At 41.6% G+C, this 22225-nt stretch overlaps 1 protein-coding gene across 8 annotated transcripts in view; it reads left to right on the top strand.

Moving 5' to 3' along the window:
• CEP85L (centrosomal protein 85L) overlaps nucleotides 1–22225 on the top strand; it is a 234914-nt gene that overhangs the window by 78357 nt on the left and 134332 nt on the right. For 6 of the 8 annotated variants that reach the window (XM_075924054.2, XM_025184650.3, XM_075924053.2 and 3 more), the window contains one exon: nucleotides 13024–13185. The exons of 1 other annotated variant lie outside the window; for it this stretch is intronic. In XM_075924054.2, coding sequence (XP_075780169.1) covers nucleotides 13024–13185 — 162 coding nt within the window. Of the gene's footprint in view, nucleotides 1–10754; nucleotides 10794–13023; nucleotides 13186–22225 lie in introns of all 8 variants that reach the window. One more of the 8 variants, XM_075924056.2, reaches the window with a different exon arrangement.

Here is a 22225-nt window from a genome sequence, read left to right as displayed (position 1 = left end):
GCTTAATGGCGTCTTAATGTAGAAGAATTCTCTGTAGCTCTTCGTGTATAAATCTATAATACTTGTCTGCTGATAATGCTGTAAAGATCAATTCTGTGTGTGTGAAAGACACTCAGAAATTGGGGGGTAAAAACTGTAAAGAAAAATGACAGAAAATACAGTAAAAAAGTGGGACTAAATTGTCTCCTCCACATGCAAAGCTTCAAGAATGGATTTTGCAGAGATTTTATAGATGATCTAGTTCTTTGAAGAAATTCTCCTGCCCCTCCCTGATGTGGGGAGTAAAGTGGATGACCCTAACCAGGATGATGACCCAAGATCCCAAATTTATCCTTCTGCATGGGCAAGGGGAAATCTGTGCATGAATGACTGCTTCATGCATAGTGTAAGGGAGGGGACATGATTTTGCAGCAAAGATCTTGTTAAAACTAGGGATGTCATTGTGTAGAAGACTACACAATTAAACAATAAACCTGGGCTTATTGGTTAATCTTGTCAAATACACACATTTCGCCCCCCCCCCCCCGCTACTTCTGTATCAGGGTCAGCAAGGAGGGGGAGTAGTACCTCTGGGGAGCTGGCTTAAAAGCTGGCTCCCTGAGAGCACGAGCTTTGCCTACCCCCTCCACGCCCACACTGCTGCCTTTGATAGAGAGGCAGCAGTGCAGAGGGTGGGGGGGGGGGGGAAGGTGCAGATTGGAGAGCAGAAAGGTGAGAGGGGCAGGCTGGAGGGCAGCAGCGTGGAGAGTGGAGTGGGCAGGCTAGCTTTCAAGCCAGCTCCCCGTGCGTATTGGCTCCCATAGACCAGCCTCCCCCCCTTGCTGCCTCCTTCAGAGGTGGCCAGGAGCCGGTGCTGGGGGGAGCCTCTATCAGAGGGAACAGCGAGGGACATGGGACAGGGGAGGCTGCCATGTAGCAGCTTCTGTCAGTGTCCAGGCCCAAACTCCCCATGGACAGAAACTGCTCTGCATTGCATGGAGCAGCCTCTGACCACGGCGAGCCTGGGCAGCCTCTGTCTGTGGGGAGCTCGGACCCCCTGCAGATGGGGGCAGGCAGCTGGTTTGCATGGGGAGCTGGAGCTCGTTTTTAAACTGACTCTCCTCGTGGATTGGCTCGCACCTGCTATTCTGCCCTGCTGCCCCTGATATAGAAGCAGCAGTGTGGAGTAGCAGGATGCTCCTTGGGAGTGGGGCTGCCGGCTCATCCTCCGAGGACTATCGAATAGCCGTGTAACTGCTAAGATTTCATGCAGTTATACGGCTATTCAATTACATGATATCTAAAATTGCTATTTAAAACTGTGAACAAAATGTCCCTACACTCAACTCTGTTTTCTGCACGTGTCTGTTTAGAGTAGGGATGTTAATGGGTAACCCTACTGAGTGATGCTTACTAGGTAAGCAGTTAACTGGTGGCCCAGCTCAGCTAGAGAAGCCCCCCCCACACCTGTGGTATGGTGTAGTGGGCCCAGTTCAATCTAAGAAGCCCCGGCCTATGGCATGGCAGGCTAGGCTTCATTGGAGCAGCCAGTGGCTCAGTGGACCCGGCTAGGCTGGAGTAGCCCCTGCTTGCGCTGCGGGTAGGGGACTGCTCCAGCCTGGCAGTTTACTGGTTAAATTGGATGGGGAACGTCAGGCCTGGGGGCCAGATATGGCTCTCAGCTTTCCTGAATCCAGCCCTTGAGGCTCAGGGCCAACCCCAGCATTGGGGAACCTGCACTGATGCTCCAATCCCCCCACTGTCACCCTGTGGTGCCGAAGCACACAAAATCTGCTAGGCTGGGTCCCCCAGGCTCTGGTGTGCAAGGACAATGTGGGGAGTGCCTTTTTCCTCATTTGTGGGCCACAGTGAGGTTTTTTTTTCCTGCTTCTCACTGATTTTCTGTGGGTCAGTGGCCCCCAACTCAAAAAAGGTTCCCCACTCCGTGTTAAAAAGTTAATGGTTCTATTTAACTGGGATTTTACATCCCTACTGTAGAGATGAGGTTTCTCAGAAGAAAAATCTTAGATTTCATTCCTTTTAAAGCCATTATCAGTGGTGCATGGAATGGTGTACACCAACTGTCTCCATTGTGAATGTGAGTGTCCTAGTAGTTTAAAAAATCATGTCAGAGCTTTCGTTAATTGAAGTCCTAGCTTATTTCACTGCTCTGATAGCTGTTACGTATCAGTACATGTTTATTCACTCTGTATGATTGAATACATACTGCTTACAAACCTATTACCACAGAGTCCTCACATGAAGAAGCTTTTAACTAAATTTCTATATACTGCAAGATGATCAGCACCTTCCAATTCATCTGAGTCCCATAGGAATTGAGGATTTATCAACCTGCAGGGTTTATTCCATTATAGCCATTATTATAAATCTGTCCTTTTTGTTTTATGATCATATTTTGATATGTTTGTGTATAACATTTTGGACCTCATTATGCTGAAGTTAATGGAAGTTTTGCCATTCGTTGCATTGGGAGCTCTAAATCATAATGGATGTCCACTAGCAAGTTACACTGAAACAATTTATGGAATGGAGGGCTTCTGGTGCCATAGTAAACCACAAGAGCTTTTCTTTTACAGTCTGGGATCCCACCGGAATCCTGAGATGGACTGTTTATGAAAGTGCATTAATACACTGTAAGGATCTGCCATTGCTTCTTTACCAAATTGGGATTTTGTGTGGTGCAGGCATTCGCCTTGTTTCCCGAGTTGAGAGTGAAGTAGGACTTTTGTAATAATTTTAAACCCCCTTTAATTTGGGAGGATTGGGAGAATAAACTATATCTTCTTATCAGTTTTGAGGCAAATTGTAAGTTTCTCGGAGCACAGTTTTACTGAGGTATTATGCTAAAGCAAAAAAAGTTAGCATATTCATGAAGAATGGTGGCTTTTAATAGACATTTCTCGCATCTGAAAAGTTATTCACACCTGTTCCAAAGTATACATAGGACACAAGTCTTGGATTTCTTTTTGTATATTTTCTTAACTTGTACGTGTAATCTGTTAATTTATATGGCTTCTCTTGTGGAATAAGCTCTACTTCTGCATACCTCTTTAGGAACAAGAACTTTGCTGCATGAAATCCTGTATCACTTTAAAAGGCCTGTGTAGTCTGCAGCTACACATGTATTTAGGAGGGGCTTCTCCACAGTTGTTGACCAATAAGGTTGGTAGGGCAGGAGATACTTGACAGTACCTTTCTGAAAGGGTGCAGAAAGGGAGCTTATTTCCTGCTTGCCTTATGTGAAGGGGCGTTCTTAATCCTTCGGTCTTCTGTGTGTATTGGGAGTGCTGCTATTGCAAACTACTTCGACCGCACAGGCTCAATGTAGTGCAGTATTGGCCCCTTCGTGATACTAAGAGTATTGTCAGCAAAAACTGGAAACAGCAGCTCTGTTGTACATATGACAAATATTATCAGTGAAAAAGTGATTATTGCTGCAATCCAGCTGTGTCATCCACCCAAGTTTAACTTCATATGGCTAGAGGAGCAGAACGATTTGTAACAAACTATGCTGCATAGTGAGTTTTGGATAGGCAGTGAGCATAGAAAGAACCTGCTCCCAGGACAGTCAGTCTGTCCATAGTAGCAGCAGCAACAGAAAACCCCCTAAATGGAAATGCTGTACAGACAAATGGAAGCAGTTCTCTTGGTGTCAGCAGCATAGTTTACCTGAGACTTTTGGAATCCCATTCATCATGGAATATCTTCTCTTTCATATAGAACTAGAGTCTTCAGTTAGTTCTGTAAGATATTGTTGGCATTTATTGATGCTTTCCATCTCCCTGTTGAGGGCTATGAAGTGTTCTCGAAGGTCTTAAGGAGATAACCAATTACATGAGATTTTACATCCTTATTAGAAACTGTAGGGTAACTGATTAGAAGTGAAGTTTACTTCATGTTTAACAAGTTAACGAATTAAGAGGGGCTGCTTCTGCCCAGCCGGGCTGGAGTGGTCCACCGCCACAGCCCCTACCTGTGACTTACTGGGGTTCTTCAAGGCTGGAGCAGCGCCCCAGTACCCATGGGCTATTCTACACTGGCGGTTTCTTGCGCAAGAACAGCCGTTCTTGTGCAAAAGCTTGCTGGGTGTCTACACTGCACACATGTTCTTGCGCAAGTAAATTTACAGTACAGCGTTGGAAAACAGGACTTCTTCCGGAAGAGTTATTCCTCTCCCCACGAGGAATAAGCCCTCTTGCTGGTCAGGCCAAGAGTGAGCTCCCCTCTGCTCTGCAGCCTTTTATAGTGTGCAGCTTAGCCCTGATTGGCTGACTTCTCCTTGTACCCTGATTGGTGAAAGTTGTACAGGCCTCTTCAAACCTGCTTTTAAACCTTTCCTCATTGGAGTGGGGCAGCCACCCCAATACAAACTAAATATGACAGTAATTAGGTGTAGTCATGTTTAATTTCAACATAGCAAGACTCCTCTTAAACAGACAAAGAATGTTGAAATTAATATTGGTTATCCAGGCTGACTCATTTCTGGTCACAGTTTTGAAATTTGCACTGTCAAAATCAGTAGCAAGGTCAGAAACCCTGGTATTCTATAGTTCAAATATATATCTTACCTCTTTTACAACAAGGATGGAAGACTTTAGCTGTTGCTTATTGTTTAGAGCAGTGTTTCTCTAAGTGGTCCACAGACCCACTCTGAGAAAACTGCTACTGGGCTGCTCTGGTTTGTTTACTTACCGGCTCCGGAGCCTCGTGGTTCCCATCGGCTGCAGTTTGCTATTTGCAGCCAAGGGGAACTTCAGAAAGCAGCTTTGAGAAACTCTGGTTTAAAGTCTAGGTTCATTAACCACTTTATTTGTATTGTAAATGCACCTTTTAATCAAACTCACTGCACTTGGATTCATGTGAAAGTAATTCTCATATATAAATGCATACATGTATGCATAATTGTATTAAAATCTGTACTGCTGCTAAAATAAACTACTGGTGTAGCCTAAGAGCTAGCTAGCTGGTATCTGAAGACTTTGTGTGACTCTTCATGTAGTAACTTTACATTTTATACAGAAAAGATAATGTATGTTGAGATAATCTGTCTCAATAAATGATAGTCCACTTCAGGCTCTGTATACATTTTACTGTCTCCTGATTTTATATTTAAAATGATTTTTATATTAACACTCATGGTGGTAAATCAGCATCTTGTCCTTTGTTTATTTTGACTGTCCATCCTTAGAGAGAAATAATTAACAGTTCAGGATAAACCTAAGCCTATTCTGGACATATTCAGAATCCTAGGAGTCCATTTACTATGCTGATTGGACAGGAATTGCTACTTAATCTGATCATATTTCTCATCTTTTTGGAACAGATTTTTTAGAACAGTAATTTGTAAATCAAATCATCTTAACGAGAGAAAGAAGTGGTCAAACTGTAAAATATTGAATTCATTTCTAATTGGTGTGATATTTACTGGTGTGTGTATCTCACCCTCCTCTCCCCAAGAAGACAAGATTGGCTGGTTTAAGATAAGAACAGCAGAATAACACAGGTGCTCTGGCAGAGCTGCCTGGGGAAGCTTGCATATCATCTGTCCATATTAAGCTTGGCTCAGTTATATTGGTCCCTCATTTACACATATCACAAATACAAAAAGTAGGATTGAAGAGATGGTGGAGTTATGAGACATTGCATTTGATGATTGTCATACATTTTTCTTTTGAATACCTAAAGCTGTTGAACGTCAAATAATGAACTGAATTAATTCAACCTGTAAGGTTTTTTGGTTTCTGGTTTTTCTTTAACTGCCTTAAACTATGTCTACACTATTCAGTTTTTAGCACCAAGGCTGTGTCAACACTGCCTAGTTGCTAAAAGTCAGATATTATAAACTCTGCCAGGACTGAGCGATATTTGCTTTTTTGGCAGGAGAGCACTCTTGCCAACAAGGTGACATTTATACTTGCACTTGCTGCGGCAAAAGGTTTGTTGTTCAGGGCTGCGGGTAGTGGGTTCTGGGTTTTTTAAGTACCTGTGAACGAGAAAAGTTTTGTTAATTACAAGTGTATACATAGCCTTAGTTTAAAATTGGGGCTCTACACTTTTACAGTTTCATTGGTTACAATTTAACGTTCAGCTTTTGGGACTTTTTCCTAGGGATTCAGTTTGTTTTTTATTGATCTTTTTGCCCTCATTTTGAATCACTCAAGTATATAAAAATACTGATTTAAAAAATCCAAGCCGTTACTTATGTAGATGTTTGTTCATAATAAATTAGACTAAGTGTAAATGCAAGGTTGCCTATGGAAAGCAAGATAACCGTACTAGAAAATGTATACACATGTACGCATGCAAATATGTGCGTACTGTTAAGTAAATAAACTACATCATTAAACTTCTTTTTCTGTACTCTTTTTCTATTTGTTGCTTTTATTTTTTGTCCTCCTGTCCCCCTCTTTGCCCCAGTATGTATCCCGAAAACTGTTGTGCTAATTGTTTTGTACTTATTTTCATTCATTTCAAAATTTTAAAATGGAAACATTAATAAATCCCAAGATAATTTAAACAAAAATGTAGAATCTTGTTTATGGCGAATGAGCAGATTTTGACTCCTGGAGTTACCTCTATTAGATATGCTATGTTCTTTAGTGTTCACATTGTACCTGGCCCCTACTGTGGTATGAAAAGAAAAAAGAAGCTTTTTCCCTACATTTTACCATTTTGAGTCTCCTGCAAATAAGCCAGTTGCAGTTGTAATCCTTGGGCATGTCTAGATCAGGAAAATAGATGGTGTTTGTTTTAAAAGGGGAGCGCATTTTTTAAGAAAACATTTTCTTGATCTAGATCTCTGGAACATAGAGATTGCTTCTTGTATAAACTTTGCATTGGGCATAATGGTTGTATGTACTTAAGAACATAACAATGGCCATACTGGTTCAGACCAAAGGTCCATCTAGCTCAGTATCCTGTCTTCTGACAGTGGCCAATGGCAGATGCCCCAGAAGAAGTGTTAAAATTCTTAAAGACTTTCCTTCAAGCCTAGACCACACTGCATAGCCCAACACTCCTGTGAGGGAGGTATTGTGCGTATTGTGTGTAGAAAAGTCCTAACGAATGATTAGCTGCAAACAGTCAAGTGATGAACTTACGTTTCCTGCACAGTGGTTAAATAAGAGATCAGGAGCAGTGTCATTCAATGCATGTGGAAATGAGTACAGTATGTGTATGGCTAACTGGTGGTGAGTTGCAGCATGGTAAAATCATTTTGAGGTGGTTTCATCTTGGTTAGAGCTTGGGACTTGTAGGCAGAAAATACAAATGGAATAAAAGTATCATTACATGCTGTCTGAATGCTTGTCTAAATTAGATCTGAAATGTCTCCCTGATGATCTGTGTTAAATATAAATATTTTCCTGTAGCTTATTGAAAGGGAAATACACTTAGAAGTCTAAAAAAGCCACTATTCACTACTTCAGAAGTTAATTATATCTTATTTTTGGTGAAAGTGAAGATTTCTTTCAGCTGCTCACATTTTACTGGTCTGTATACTTTTGACCAACACATTGATGCTCACCTTACTGGTTGTCAATTTTCCAAAAACTAGTTTAAGAGAAATATTAAAATTGTATATACATTTTGTCTAAAAACCTGAGATTTCATGTATTTTCAATTTTTCCCCTTTTTTGAAATTCAGATTTTGAAAACTTTACCTGCTCCAGTTGCAGTTAAGCACATAGAAGCCGGAAATATGCATTAGGAGGTTGGGGACACAGCTGGGAGGAAAGTTTGGGATGGAGGGGACAATGTGTGGAAGTTAGGGGCAAAGGGGACACAATGCAGGGTTAGTGGTAAAGGGTACACAGATTGAGGGTGTAAGGCAGGGGTGGGCAATAATTTTGAAAGGGGGGCCACCTCACAAATTTTGGAAGTGGCCATGGGCTGACCTGGAAGGGGCGGGGCCTCTGGCAGAAGGGGCGGGGTTAAGAACTACTCTGCTGCGTATGATGACCTTATTTTCTGAACCACATGCAGTTAGTAAGAACACTTTAATTTAAATTATGAAACAGATTAAGTATTTTAACTTTCTCATGTTAATTTATCAAACTTCATTTTAAATAAAGTAAAATATTATGTCTAACACACAAGATTTCAATGTTTTCTCTATTTATGGGTGGGGAACCCTTTTTGGGTCTGGGTCGCTGACCCACAAAAAAATCAGTTAGGGGCCATACAAGTGACAAGCAAAAAAACTCCTCCAAAATCCCCCAATGCTCACTGATGTGGCCCCAAAAACCTCTTGATCTCAGATGGGGGGGCGGAGTGGCCGGGAGAGGAGCTGGGCGAGCCAGGAGGAATTGTGTGTGTGTGGGGGGGGGAACTGGCTGTTGGGAAGCAGGGCTGTGGGGGGGGAGGGGTTGGGGGCAGCAGGGCTGGCCAGGGGAGGTCAGGAGAAGGGGAGAACCGGCCACTGGAAGCAGCTCTGGATGGGGGCAGTGGAGCTGGCTGGGGTGATGTGCGGGGGGGAGGGAACCGGACGGCGGAAGCAGGGTTGGACTGGGGCAGTGGGGCTGGCTGGGGGAGGTCGGGAGGAGAAGCAGGGGAGAACTGACTGGCTGGGAGGGGGTTGGGAGAGCAGGGCTAGTCGAGGGGGATTGTCAGGGGCAGCGGGTCTGGCCAGGGGAGACTGGGGGGCCTGTGGAAGCAGGGCTGCTGGGGGGGCGCGAGGTCGGGGGTAGCAGGGCTGGGTGGGGAAGATGGGGTTTGGGAGAACCGGCCACCAGAAGCAGGGCTGGTGGAGGTACCGGGGCTGGCCGGGAGAGATCGGGAGGGGAAGTGGGGGAGAACTGGTCAGCCTGGAGGAGATTGGGGGAAGTGGGGCTGGCTGGAGGGGTAGCGGGGGGGAGCGAATCAGTCGGCAGGAAGTGGAACTGACCCGGGTGCGTGCAGATCCCAGGGCGCTGCCCATCCCGCACATGGTCCTGGAGAAGCATGAGTGAGTCCAAACCTGGGGATTCCATTTTGCACCCCCCCCTCCCCAACACGCCCCCTCGAGTAGTTGCGAACTGCCTGGCTGGTAGACACACTCACACAGTCTGAGCACATCTATCAGCCAGGCAGTTTGCAACTTCAAACAGATACACCTAATAATAATAAAACTTACCTAATGAGAAAATACCAGACATTTTATATGTCCGGTATTTTCTCAGTTTGTTTCCCGGATAGAAGCCTGAAATACCGGACTGTCCAGTACAAAACTGGACACCTGGCAACCCTACCCCTCCTTGCACCCTCCCTCCTAGCCTGATACCCCCCCCCCCCCATATGCTCCTTCTCCCGCCTCCCGGAGTGCATGTGTGGCGCCGGGTCCCCCAAGCCCTGGCCCGGGCTGGGTGGAGGATGCAGCCGGGTGAAACAATGAACAGTTATTCATTTTTCATTCTTTTTTAAATATGCGTTTATATTTTTGGGCTGCAAAAAACAGTACTGAAAAAAAAACCAGGTTCCAACTAAAGTAGAAAGTTTGGGAAACCCTGGTCTAGCCAGCTTTCTGTCTATCTTACAGTCCATTTATCCAATCCATATTCCCTTAACTTGCTGGCAAGAATATTGTGGGTGACCATATCAAAAGCTTTGCTACAGCTGTCACTGGAGGCTTCGGGAGGACAAGAAACAACTTACTTGAATATTCATAATTTGTTTAATGAATATGCAAATGAATGTTACCTGGACTCCAAAAGCTTGTGAATGGATTTACTGGTCCCTGTGTCAAAGTTTGGGAACCTCTGGTCTACACTATTACATCCCTACTCTGCTCATGGATGGAAAATCTTAGCGGGAACACTGCTCTAGAACCCTTTTTAAATATTGGCATCACATTAGCTATCTTCCACTCATTAGGTACAGAAGCTGATTAAAGGACAGTTTACAAACCACAGTTAGTAGTTCCACAATTTCACATTTGAGTTCTTTCAGAATTCTTGGGTGAATGCTGTTACTGTACGCTGTTAGTCCTGTTACTGTTAAGTTTATCAATTTGTTCCAAAACCTCCTGTAATGTAATGTAGAACAATTCCTCAGATCTGTCACCTAAAAAGAATGGTTCAAGTTTGGGAATCTCCCTAAAATCCTCAGCAAAGAATTAATTTAGTTTCTCTGGAATGACCTTATTGTCTTTGAGAGCTCCTTTAGCATCTCGATCATCCAAAGGCCACACTGGTTGTTTAGCAGGCTTCCTGCTTCTTACATACTTAAATGTTTTGCTATTACTTTTTGAGTTTTTGGCTAGCTGTTCTTCAAACTCATTTTTGGCTTTTCTTATTATATTTTTACACTTAATTTGACAACATTTATGCTCCTTTCTATTTTCCTCACTTGGATTTAACTTCCACTTTTTAAATGGTGTGTTTTTTATCTCTTACTACTTTTATTTAGTGGTTAAGCCTTGGTGACACTTCTTTGGTTCTCTTACTGTGTTTTTCAATTTGGGGTATACATTTAAGTTGGGCCTCTTTTATGGTATCTTTGAAAAATTTCCATGCATCTTGCAGAGATTTTATTTTTGTCACTGTATCTTTTAATTTCTGTTTAACCTTAATTTTGTGTAGTTTCCCTTTCTGAAATTAAATGCCACAGTGTTGGGCTGCTGAGGAGTTCTTCCCCCTACAGGGATATTAAATTTTATTAATATATTAATAAATATTAACATTATGGTTAGTTTCCAAGTGATCCAGTTATATTTACCTCTTGTAGCAGAACCTGTGCTCCTCTTAGGACTAAATCAAGAATTGCCTTTCCCCTTGTAGGTTTCAGAACCAGTTGCTCCAAGAAGCAGTCATTTTAAGGTATCAAGAAATTTTATCTCTTCATTCCTTCCTGATATGACATGTACTCAGTCAATATGGGAATTGCTGAAATCCCCCACTATTATTGAGTTTTTATTTTGATAGCCTCTTTAATCTCCCTTAGCATTTCATAATCACTATTGCTATCCTGGTCAGGTGGTCAATAATATATCCCTGCTGCTATATTCTTATTGTTAGAGCACAAAATTATTACTCACAGAGATTCTATGGAACTTTTTGGTTCATTTAAGATGTTTATTTCATTTGATTCTACATTTTCTTTCGTGTATAATGCCACTCCCCCACCAGCATGACCTGTGCTGTGATGCAGGGGGAGGAGGCAGTGGTGAGGTGGGTCCTTGGCTCAGAGAAGAGAGGAAAGTCCACCAGGCCGCAGCCAATGCTGTGAGCGGGCGCAAGTGTGGAAAAGCTCTGGATGCAGGGCAGCAGCCAAACCACAAAGGGCTCTTTGTGCACTGCCGGCCTTCCTCACAGGCAAGGCAGAAGCAGAAGGAACCCCATGGGCAGCATGGTTCGCAGCAGCGGGATGTGCTTGTGATTTCCTCGCTCCTGCGCCCACCTAGCCCCCTCACTCACCAGCTTCAGCTCAGCTCCCACCATAGCAAGGAACCTGCGCTGGTGCTCCAGCCCTGTCCCTCATGCCGAGACCCCAAACACCTAACCCTGCGGTGGGTAGAGTGGGCAAGGCTGGAGCATCAACACTAGCTTCCTGTGGCTGGAGTTGGGGGGGCGTGGGAGAGCCCCGAGGCTCCCTACCCGCTGCTGATTCCCTTCCCCTTCTCCCAGCTGGGGGAACAACAGTGCAGGGACGTGCTTTAAGGAGGCTTTCCCTGATTCTCGACGGGGGTAAGTATAGGGGTTGGAAGTGTAGGGTTCTGGCTTGGTGGGGTGGCTGAGGCTGGAGCACCATTGCAGACTCCCAGTATGGCTCCTGCCCCACTCTGCTGAGACCTGCACCCCCAGCTCCCTCACTCACCCCCCTGCTCAGACCCCACACCCCCAGCCTGCTTCTGCCCCCTCCTCCCTGGCCCAGACACCTTGCCTCCCCCCCCCACACACACTGCACCCAAAAAACTCTATCCAGCAGTCCTATTCCTTAAATCACAGGTTCTCGACCAGGAGTTTGCGAATCCCTGACGGTATGCAAAGGTCTTCCAGGGAGTACATCCACTCTGCATAAAAAAATATTATTGTTTGGTGTTCCGTTGTCTCAAAAAGTTTAAGAAACACTGCCCTAGAGGCTAATTTATTGTAGAAAATGTGATGTGTAGTTAACGGCTATATCAGCATATCATAAGACCGAGGCTGTGCACTACTTCTAAGATTTAAATGTCTGACGTACAAATATGGTAATCAATATTCTACCTGAAAATATGCTTAACTAGCCCAAGTTAGTTGCTTTCTAATGGACCTTTGGATTAGCACAGAATTTGAGCATTTGACCATCCATACAAAATGTATCCTTTCTGAAGACTAATTGTAAGCATGGCTATGTATACTCTGCATAATATGTTTCATCATTCTGCTGAAGTGTGCTTTTTAATCCAATCTTTACTGGAAAATCTTTTGGTCCTGTTATTGTGGGAAAAAAACCCTTCCAAATGTAAACTGAGTGCAACCATTGCAGTGATATCTTTCTAAGCTTGTAACCAACTTGAAATGATAGTTTTGAGAGATGTGAGCTCCCTCATTTATCTCTGTGTCTTTTTAAACTTTGAAACATAACATTGTCCAGTTAGATGTCAAAGTATTCCAGTACGCATTTCATTTTAGGAAAAACATTCAAACAGCATGATTATCCCAGTTGAAGCAACCTTCTTTGCCTTTCAGTGCCAAGAACTTCCATCACCTTCTACCCAGCTTCTGTCTTCTCTTCCTACAATTTCCTCAATTTAACACAGTTCTGCAGCTTGTTGATGAGTGAATTTAAGACAGGCAGCATAGCATGATTTTAAATGTCTTCCTACAATCAGTGCATTTTTTTGTTTTTTCAAGTTCAAATTTAAATCCAGAAAAGAGTGTATCTTTGTTTTCCTGAAATGGTTGGGGAATTCCTAATCTTCTACTTTTGGATTGCTGCAGAAACTATTGCTACAGAACCATTTAGGCCAATCTTGCCAGACCGTACCCAGGGCCCTGATGGGAACTTTATTCCTAACTTCACTGGTCTGTATGTGGAATGACAGACTTCTGACTTCCTTCTCTATAGGCCCAGATTACTCCTCTGCGGGATGGTTACCAGGTACTGAATCACTGTGGCAGGCCACAACCATTCCATCGAGCAGCCGAAGTAACCATATCAGAAGACACAGTATAGCTTCTGACAGCGGGGATACAGGTATTGGGACCTCCTGTTCTGATAGTGTGGAAGGTGAGTGAAGCTTCTTTATATTCTGAAGTTAATCAGTCTTGTGAGAAGAACAGATGAACTCAAATGTTTTAAAGGCCACATCACATGTATCTTAAAATACTCCCCCCCCAACATTGTTAATGAACATGAAATTGCCAATTTTTATGAGGGGGTCGAGAAATTGTTTTGGTTAGATCTAGTTAACTTTTATTGTGTGGGCCTTAACTTCTCTGTATCACAAAGTAGTCTGTGGTCTGGGAGTAAAGATAGTTAAGTCACAGGACTGGGAGATGGAGAGAAGTCTCTAAGGTACTTTTTTGTCTTCTATTCAGGGAATGCAAATTGCATTTTAATATGGGGCATCTTATGAACTGGAAAAATTCATTAAAATTAAAAAAAAATCTGGAGAGGGATAAAACTTAAGTTTGGGCCATATTGTATCCCCAAGATTTCTCAAACTTACTCCTATCGCACAATGAGTATAAGGGGTTTAACCTCTACAACAGTAATATTTCTACTCCTGCATGGAGTGCCCCAGAGCAGAAAAAGGATTAGGAATGAGTTGGGTCTGTATTGAATAAGGATAGGCCTAGTGTACTCTTGTTCCCCTCTTTTCAACAGGGTTTTTTAGGGTAAGGTAATGCACATTGGTACTGTATTTCTTTCTTCTGGAGGGCCTTTCTATACTTGGAAGCCCCTTTTTTTTCTCCTTATTCCCTTCCTGTGGGTTAACGATGAGAAGGAGTATTCTGGTCCTGTAATAACTGCTGTACAGAGAAGACATGTTCTCTGTTGGCTAATTGTTATGGATTTGTATTTCAATCTGTGTGAGTTCTTAACTCTCCTTTGTGTCAGAGCTAGTTAGAGAAATCCTACTTATTTAATCTGATTGTCAGCTCAGCTGTAAAAAATAAGTAAAATTTTATAAAAAGGTCACAACAACTATTAACAGGGAAAAGTAGAAAAGAGACAAAGATTAAATTAGTCAAAATAAAAAGGTTGACTAATAGAATTCAAGAACGGTGTAAAAATCTTTCCTGGTAAGCAAGACTGTGTATAACCAAAAATTAGCAAACCAGAATTGGTTTGTTTAAAAACTAGGTCTAATTTGTAAACAACATTTTAAAAGGATTAGCTGTTTTACCCATCCTTCCCCTTTGAGTTCCTGACATCACCTCCAGTGTTTCCTGGGACTTCAAGCCTTTGTCATCCTGATACACTAAGAGATGTCCTGAACAGAGAGGAACCCAAATGACATATCCACCTTTGCCAGCTCTGCAAAGTTCCAAATGCTTTCTGCGATGCAAGAGTTTGTTTCTCTGTTCCCTATGTTTTTCCTTCCCCACCATATTTTCCTTCCCCCACAAATTTTCCAGGTCACAGAGTGACTAAGAAGACTGTGCTGTATCTTTGATTCTCCATAAAAGAGGTTGCAAGTGAAAGCACTATCTAGAAACTATTTTTTATCTTTGTTGTTCTTTTCTCTCCCCTCTTGTGTGGGTGTTTGTCTTGCTAGTCTTCTAAAAAAAACCAAAATCCAGCTCTAACACCATGAGCTCCAGGTGATCTACTAATTTCTTCTCTCTCTCAAATTACCATTTGCTATAATTTCTACATTTAATGATGCTTTTATATACAGTCTGTTTCAGTTTCCCTTAGTTCCCTGGCTTGTTAGCTGTTTGAAAAGGTGCATGTTAGTGGAAAGGACTTCAGGAAAAATGTGATTATAAAATACAAGGCTGTAGGACTGAGGGGATAGGTAGAAAGTATATGAATTTACTTCTTTCTAACTGACTAAATTTAAAGTTGACTGCATCTTTCAGGAACAAATTGGAATAGCTGAATCAGTGTTGATAGGATTGCCAGACCAGGGTTGTAGTTACAGACCCTCTGTTCTAGCCATCTGTTTTCAATGTGGGTGCTAGGGAAACAGTCCTTAGGGAACAGATTCTGCACAAAAGATTTTTACATTTTTTTGACAACTCTGCAAATTATTACAGCTTCTAGCAATTCAAGGGAGACTGAAATGTGAGATTACCTCACTTATTCTGAAGCTACTAAAATAAACTATTCTTAATTTTAAAAGAAATGTATTTTATTATTGTTAACAATATCTTGAGTTTTCTGAAAATAAAAGGTTTATTCAGTTGTGCAGAGCTGTAGTAAATGCAATGCTGTAATATGTTGTCTGATTCAAAGAAAGAAATTAAAGTTACTGCTTTAAGATCCATTTTTCTGTTTTACTACTGTATTTTCATAATTTCTTTAATAGTTGGTAAAATCAGTTTTAAATATGTGTTTAAATTATTACAAAAGCATTCCTTTTTTAAATCTGGAATTGTAGAGTTTAAAAAGAGAGTTCCAAATATTTTTTTCTTAGATTCAAATTACATTTTCAGATTGAGTGCAGAAAAAGTTTCATAATGTCCAAGAGGAAGAGACAATATTGCTTAAAATATAGCTGTTCCCCTGGCACTGGGAGGCCAATTATAGTATTGTGCTGGTTCTGTGTATTAGGGATGTCAATGTGCAGTTGACTATACGATTAACCAATAAGCTTGGTCTTATCGGTTAATCTTGTCGACTACACATACTTCTCTCCCCTTGCTGCCTCGGTATTAGGGGAGAGAGAGAGCTGGAGCCGGTGCCCATGAGGAGCTGGCTTTAAGCAGGCTCCCCACGAGCATTGAATCTGCCTGCCCCCCACAAACTCACGCTGCTGCTTTTGATAGAAGGGAGTGAGAGGGTAGGCTGGAGCCTGATCCATGCGAGGAGCCAGCTTTCAAGCAGGCTTCCCCACAAGTGCTGGCTCTGCATACCCACCTTCCCCTCCCCCCCACTGCCTCCTACAGAGGCATTAAGGTGGGACAGGCAGGAGCCTGTGCTCGAGGGAGCCTCCTTAAAAGCCAGTTCCTCCTAGCATGAGCTCCATGGTACCATCCTCTATGTCACTGCTTCTAAACTGGTTCCTCTGGTAGACCGGCTCCTGCCTGCTATCTTGCGCTGCACCCTCTGGCTACCTCTAAACTACACCTCTCTGTCGACAGAGGGATGTAAATTAGACGTATCGAAAGTGCAAATGAAGCTGGGGGTTAAATATCCAGTGCTTCATTTGCATAATGGCGGCTGCCGCTTTTTTTCGAAATGGGGCTTTTCAGAAGAACCCCCCCCCCCCGGCAGTTTAGGTGGGGCATTTTCGACAGAAATGCCCCGTTTCGAAAGATTCTGTACTCCAGTACATTTCTGTCGAAGAGTTTTTATGAAAAGCCCCGCTTAAAAAAAAAAAAAAAGTGGTAGCTGCTATTATGCAAATGAAGCACGGGATATTTAAATCATTTGCACTTTCAATATGTCTAGTTTACATCCCTCTGCCGACAGAGGGGTGTAGTTTAGATGCAGCCTCTGATACAGATGCAGCAGTGTAGGGTTGCAGGAGGTTCCCTGGAAGTGTAACTGCTCGGATTTCATGTGGTTACATGACTATTAAACTACACTATATCTAACATCCCTACTGTATATGAAAACCAGGAAATGAAACTGACCAGTTGAGTTGCATTGTATATGCCGAGAAAAGTGAGTATATGGGAAAGTAAAGATGTTATATGTTGAAAAGGTAACAGACTTCAATATGTATCCTACCTTAATCATCTGATATTAGTAAAGCTTTGTATTTACTATATTTATCTTCACTCAGAGTCTCTTTAACCTTTTTTCCAAGAAATGGGGATGGACATAGATTTGTAAACACACATTGAGGCCAAATTCTTAGCTATATCTCTTGACTTTAGATAATTGCTAACTCTGCAATGAAGATTTGTGTGAGCTTATTGGCAAGAAACTTTTTGTCACTGAATGATTTTCTTTAGATTTTTGTATATTTTCTGAAAAGAGGAGTATGGCTAGCTATCTCCAGCAGGTGATTAGGGCCACTAGCATACAAAGGTGTACAACACCGCCTCTCCCATCTGACTTCTCAGTATGTGTCAATGTCTACATGAAGCATGGTGTTTTACCATCTTGACTACCTTCATTATGGCACATCCTGTGGCACAATTCATATGATCAGAAGTGCAAACTCACTGATGCTTCCAAAAAACACCAGTGAATCCCACTGAAGAATAAATACTTCTCCAGCATTAAGTATTTACTTCTGCTCTGTCAGGAAAAAGACACTTTTACCTATAAAGTGGTGATAGTGTTTCTTTTAAAGAAAACAATTTAGTGTAGATTTAGGTGAAACACACATTCCTGACTGTCAAGTTAGATAATATCTATCCAACACAATGGAGTTTACTCACAGGAGCAGAGTGTTGCTTTCCAAAATTGGAAGGAAGGAAACCAAGAAGAGAGAGGCTTTGTTTCTTGGCTTCCTGTGCAGTCGTGGAACTACTCCATCAGTTTCTGTCTGTGACCTGCCAGTATCCAAAGGCTTAGGGACTATTTAACTCAGGATAGTACATGGATTTCAGCTTCCAGCTTTGCTTATTGTGTAGCTGAAAACTAAGAGTACAGTACACTAAAGATAATGGGAGTACACTAAAGATAATGGGAGCTAATGGCATTTGTCAGGTCTACCAAAATTCAGGCCTCTCAGTGCTCTTTTATAGTATGTCATCTTGAGTTGTATCAAGACAAATGGTTACATTCTGACTAAAATTTGGTGGTGCTGGTAGTGAACACACATCCTCCATCTTTCTTAACATTGCACTAAGCTATGATAAGCAGGCACATTCATTCAGGCATCCTTCAGTCATTACAAAAAGAAGCTATGAAGGATAGCATATAAGGCGAAGAAACTGCTTGAAAAGAAGAGAAAGGTTAGAAGCAATGGAAACCATAATTTAACAGCTTCTGCAGGCTGTGGCATATCCCATGTGTACCTGGAAATGTTGCTATCAAGTTAAACTAATTAGATGTAATAGTGACCAAAAAAAAAATCAGCTCAGAATGTGAGGTGTGTCCCCTTTGGACCTCAACCATCCTTTTAAAATAAGCTCTTGTTCTATTGTTTAACATTGCAGAGAATCCAACTTTATGCAAAGAATAATAACTGTACATCTCGTGCTAAATCTACTCCTTTGAACAAAACAACATTTAATTAAACACAATAATGTATAGCTGAATTGCTGTTGTTTTTTTCTGGATAATGCATTTTTTCTAAAGTTCAGCAGTAAAAGTATTAAAAAAAAAATCGAAGGGAAAAAAATTGTGTTAGAATTGTTAGAATTGTGACAGTCCTCCTGAAGGCCACTTCTGCAGATATCTAAAGATCAGATTTTCAAAAACATTTATTCACATTTTTATATAAAAATAAGAAGGTGCATCTATCTAATGCTCAAGTTCTCCTACTTGAAAATATATAAAATAAAATTAACCAACAGAACATGTCACCCCTTCCCAACCAATGTCTTCAGAACTTGTGTATGATTGTACGCATTACAACTACAACTTGTGTGCATACAACTGTGTTTTAAGATTTAAATCAGATTATCCAACTTATAAATATGTTTCTCCCATGCAGGAAATTCTTTCGTAGGAACACAGTGTGTCAGTCTGCCAAAGCATCGGACCCTATGAATCCCACTTTAATATCTACTTCATGTACCCTTCATGTTTAGATGGCAGAAATCTATTTCTCAACTGAGAAGTTTGTGTTGGCAACACTGGGAAATAAGTTTGTTCAAGTAGACAGACACCTGAAAAAAGACTCTGTTGGTTTCTCACAAAAAGCCTGATCCCAAAATTTGTGAAGAAACTTCATTTGAAACTGAGTTTAAAAATGCTTAAAGTGGTAACAGACCTTAATGCTTCCACATGGCTTTTGTTCAAATAGATGTATAATAGTACATATAATAATAGATATTTGCCGCAGAGCTCTTTCTACATTTAAAATGTAGAGCCACAGTGGGGTAAGCTCCTGGGAGCAGCACTAGCCCGAACTGAAAAGTCCCAGCTTGCTTGGGCTCTGGGACCGCTGCGGCTCTGCCTCCCCTGTCCCCCCATTTTTCCCCCGCAGTGCGGAGATGGTGCTGGTTCTCCACAGCATTGGCTCCTGCTCCCCGCCCTTGCTGCCTCTGTCTGATACGGGGCAGCGGGCGTAGAGTAGAATCGAGTAGTCAGGTAGTCAATCAACTACCTGATAAGCCTGTGCTTATTGGGTAGTCGACTATCTGTTTACATCCCTAGATGTAGCCCCCTTGTTTTTGTGTATAATTACATAAGTTTAAATGTGAATGGCAGCTTTACTTGAACTAATCATATGACTTCTTTTTAATTCCTTGCATTATAGTCAAGGTACTGCAACAAGCAGTAAAGTGAATTTGTGTTGTAGGCAGTGATTTCCTCTCTGCTAAGCATGAGAAGAATTGATGATGCCTGAAGTTGCAGCTCCTAATTTTACAGAGAAAATATCACAGCCTTTGTAGATGGATTTGCAGTCATTGCTTTATCACACCAAATTCACACTGCAGCCAGACTGATTGACTTCCTCCTTTTATTGTGGTCATGTAAACAGATTGCTGTCATCACTGTAGAACTGAACTAATTATCATGGAATATTCCATTTGAGTAATGTAGCTTAAATAGTACATGCTGATTTTAACTATGATTTTTATTAAATTAAAAAGTTGCTCAGAAACAAAGGGTCAGATTCTGAACTTTCACCAATGTAAATAGAGGGATGACTCAACTAATATCATGTGTAAAAATTGTTCTGATAATAGAATCTGTCTCCAAGGCTTGCTTCTGAATGGCATATTCCTTTATATTTGATAATCATAGGTAAAGACTTCTTTTAGATTGGTCTCATCAATGGTGAAGAAATTAGCAACATAGATAGATTATTTAATTTTTTGCTGTAATAGACTCGAGAGGTAAATTCTCTCTGTTCCTTCTCCTCCCCGCATTCCTTTCAGACCGAGGAGGAGGATGTGTGTATGTGTGTGTGATGCATATAATTACATATGTAGAGCAGTGAAGAAAATAAATCTGAATAGTCCAGATTTAGGGGAGGGGAATGATTTGGAAGTCTGAGATGCTTGACGTTAAAAAAACAAGAAAAAAACTACTTGGGCATCTGCTCATTGGATGCTAAATTTGCAGAACCAAAAAGATGATTAGAAGCAATAGCTCAACCAAGTTCTGTTTTGATTAGCTTTTTCATACAGAATAGAACTGACTGTGTAGAAGTTAGTAGGTAGACTTGATTTGAGAGCTATGACTAAAGTTCTGTGCCTATTATTTTTAATTTTTTTTTGTATTGTCACTTTCAGGCCCGCTGTTGGGGAGGGACAAAGGGGACAACTGCCCTGGGGTCTGGTGATTTAAAAGGGCCCATGGTTCCTGGCTGCTGCCACTGCTAATGTGGCTGCAGCAAGAACTGTGGGCCTTTTAAATTGTTACCGGAGTCTTAGGTGGCACACTCCAGGTGACTGCGGTCCAGGTGGTGCAAAAACCTGCCCCTTCCACCTGAGGCCTCGCCCCTTCCAGTAGCGTAGAGCTGCCTCCTGCCCTCTTGCCCAGGGGCCTGGCAGTTCTGTTAGCCCTCCAGTCACTGTATTTGTTCCCTATTCCCACTTTTACATACTTAAGCCACTGGTCATAAGGAAAATTTCTTCTCTATGATTGAAGTACAATGAATGAAGTGAGTGTGTCTACTTCATGAAAAGTACAAATTAAGAGCATAATTGTTGAGGGTTTATTCATATTGTTTCATAAATTTGAATTGCCAGGATAAATATATTTAATTCATAAATATAAATACTAGGACAGCTCTTTCAATTAATGATTAGAGGCTTAATTTTCCAGTTTCTCCTTCATTTTAATTTGTGCCACTTTATTATTTACTACAGCTGTATGTTCTGTAGGGATTGAAACCGGACACAGCACTAGAAATTTTAATTTGTAATGACCAGTCCATTCAAGAGTGGTGATGAACACGAGAAGGAGAACCTAGCAAGGAATTTTTAATAATTTCAGGGTTTTTTTAAGGACAAGATTTATTTTTCTAAATGTATACATTTTTCATTTTCTCATAAACATTGTACTACAAACGAAAGGTGAAACCCTGTTTCCCTGTGCAGTCTGAGCAAACAGCTCTTTTGCTTGGAGTTAAGCATGTGGGAGGGCATGGAAACCATGGACTAAGTGTCACCTGTGTCCCACAGTGTTCGTGGTCAGTGGGTCTTTGAAATTCCTGGATCTGCTAGGCATGCCCATCCCTCCCTGCCAGTGTAACTGTAACTAAGCCTCTCAAGTATGAAGAAACCCACTAGCTTGTCTCCATAGTATACAGGAAGCAATGAAGAAACTGTTCAGGGGCTCATATATCAGGACCACAGGGGTCTCTCCTTTTTGCCATTCTTCAGTTTTGGAGAATTTTCTCTTAAGGGCTTGAGTCTTCATTTCAGCTAAATATATATTCAGTAGTTGGTTGTTTGTGGGGTTTTTTTTTTTTAAACAAGGTACAGTAGACTTCCGATAATCCGGAACCTTTGGGACCTAGGAGGTGCCAGATTATCGGATATGCTGGACTATCAGGAAGTACTATAAACTGGTTATATATATACTGTATACAGTATATACTGTATATAAAGTGTTTTTAACCTTTTTTATTGTACATACTGTATACAATATACTGTAATGTTTTAGTTTTTTTAACCCTTTTCGCTCAGTTCAGCTGCTGCCTTGACTCATTTTTTGCTGAAGCTCACTCACTAGGCTCTTGCCATTTTGATGCTGGACTATCAGGAGTGCCGTACAATTGGATGCCAGACTATTGGAGTTTTACTGTATTTGGTGAGAATGCGTCTGTAGCTCCTGCCCAAACAGTGTCTAGCAGCAGAGAAAGAAACAAAACAATGTTCTGCTAAGGTGCAGAACAGTAAGAATATTTTCCATATCCCATGCAGTATGTCAGTGTTGCAGTAGTCACATCATAAGAAGAGTCTGATATCTGAGGGGTAGAGGTGAACTGAGTTTAGTTTCTAATTCTTGTATTTTAGCTGTCATAATATAGGGTTATCAGCAGGGGAAAGTATTTTTGGAGAATTTTAGATTAAAA

The sequence above is a fragment of the Pelodiscus sinensis genome, chromosome 3, assembly GCF_052426305.1.
Source record: "Pelodiscus sinensis isolate ZL-2025 chromosome 3, ASM5242630v1, whole genome shotgun sequence".
Lineage (NCBI taxonomy): Eukaryota > Metazoa > Chordata > Testudines > Trionychidae > Pelodiscus > Pelodiscus sinensis.
This window is presented reverse-complemented; position numbering and strand designations above follow the sequence as displayed.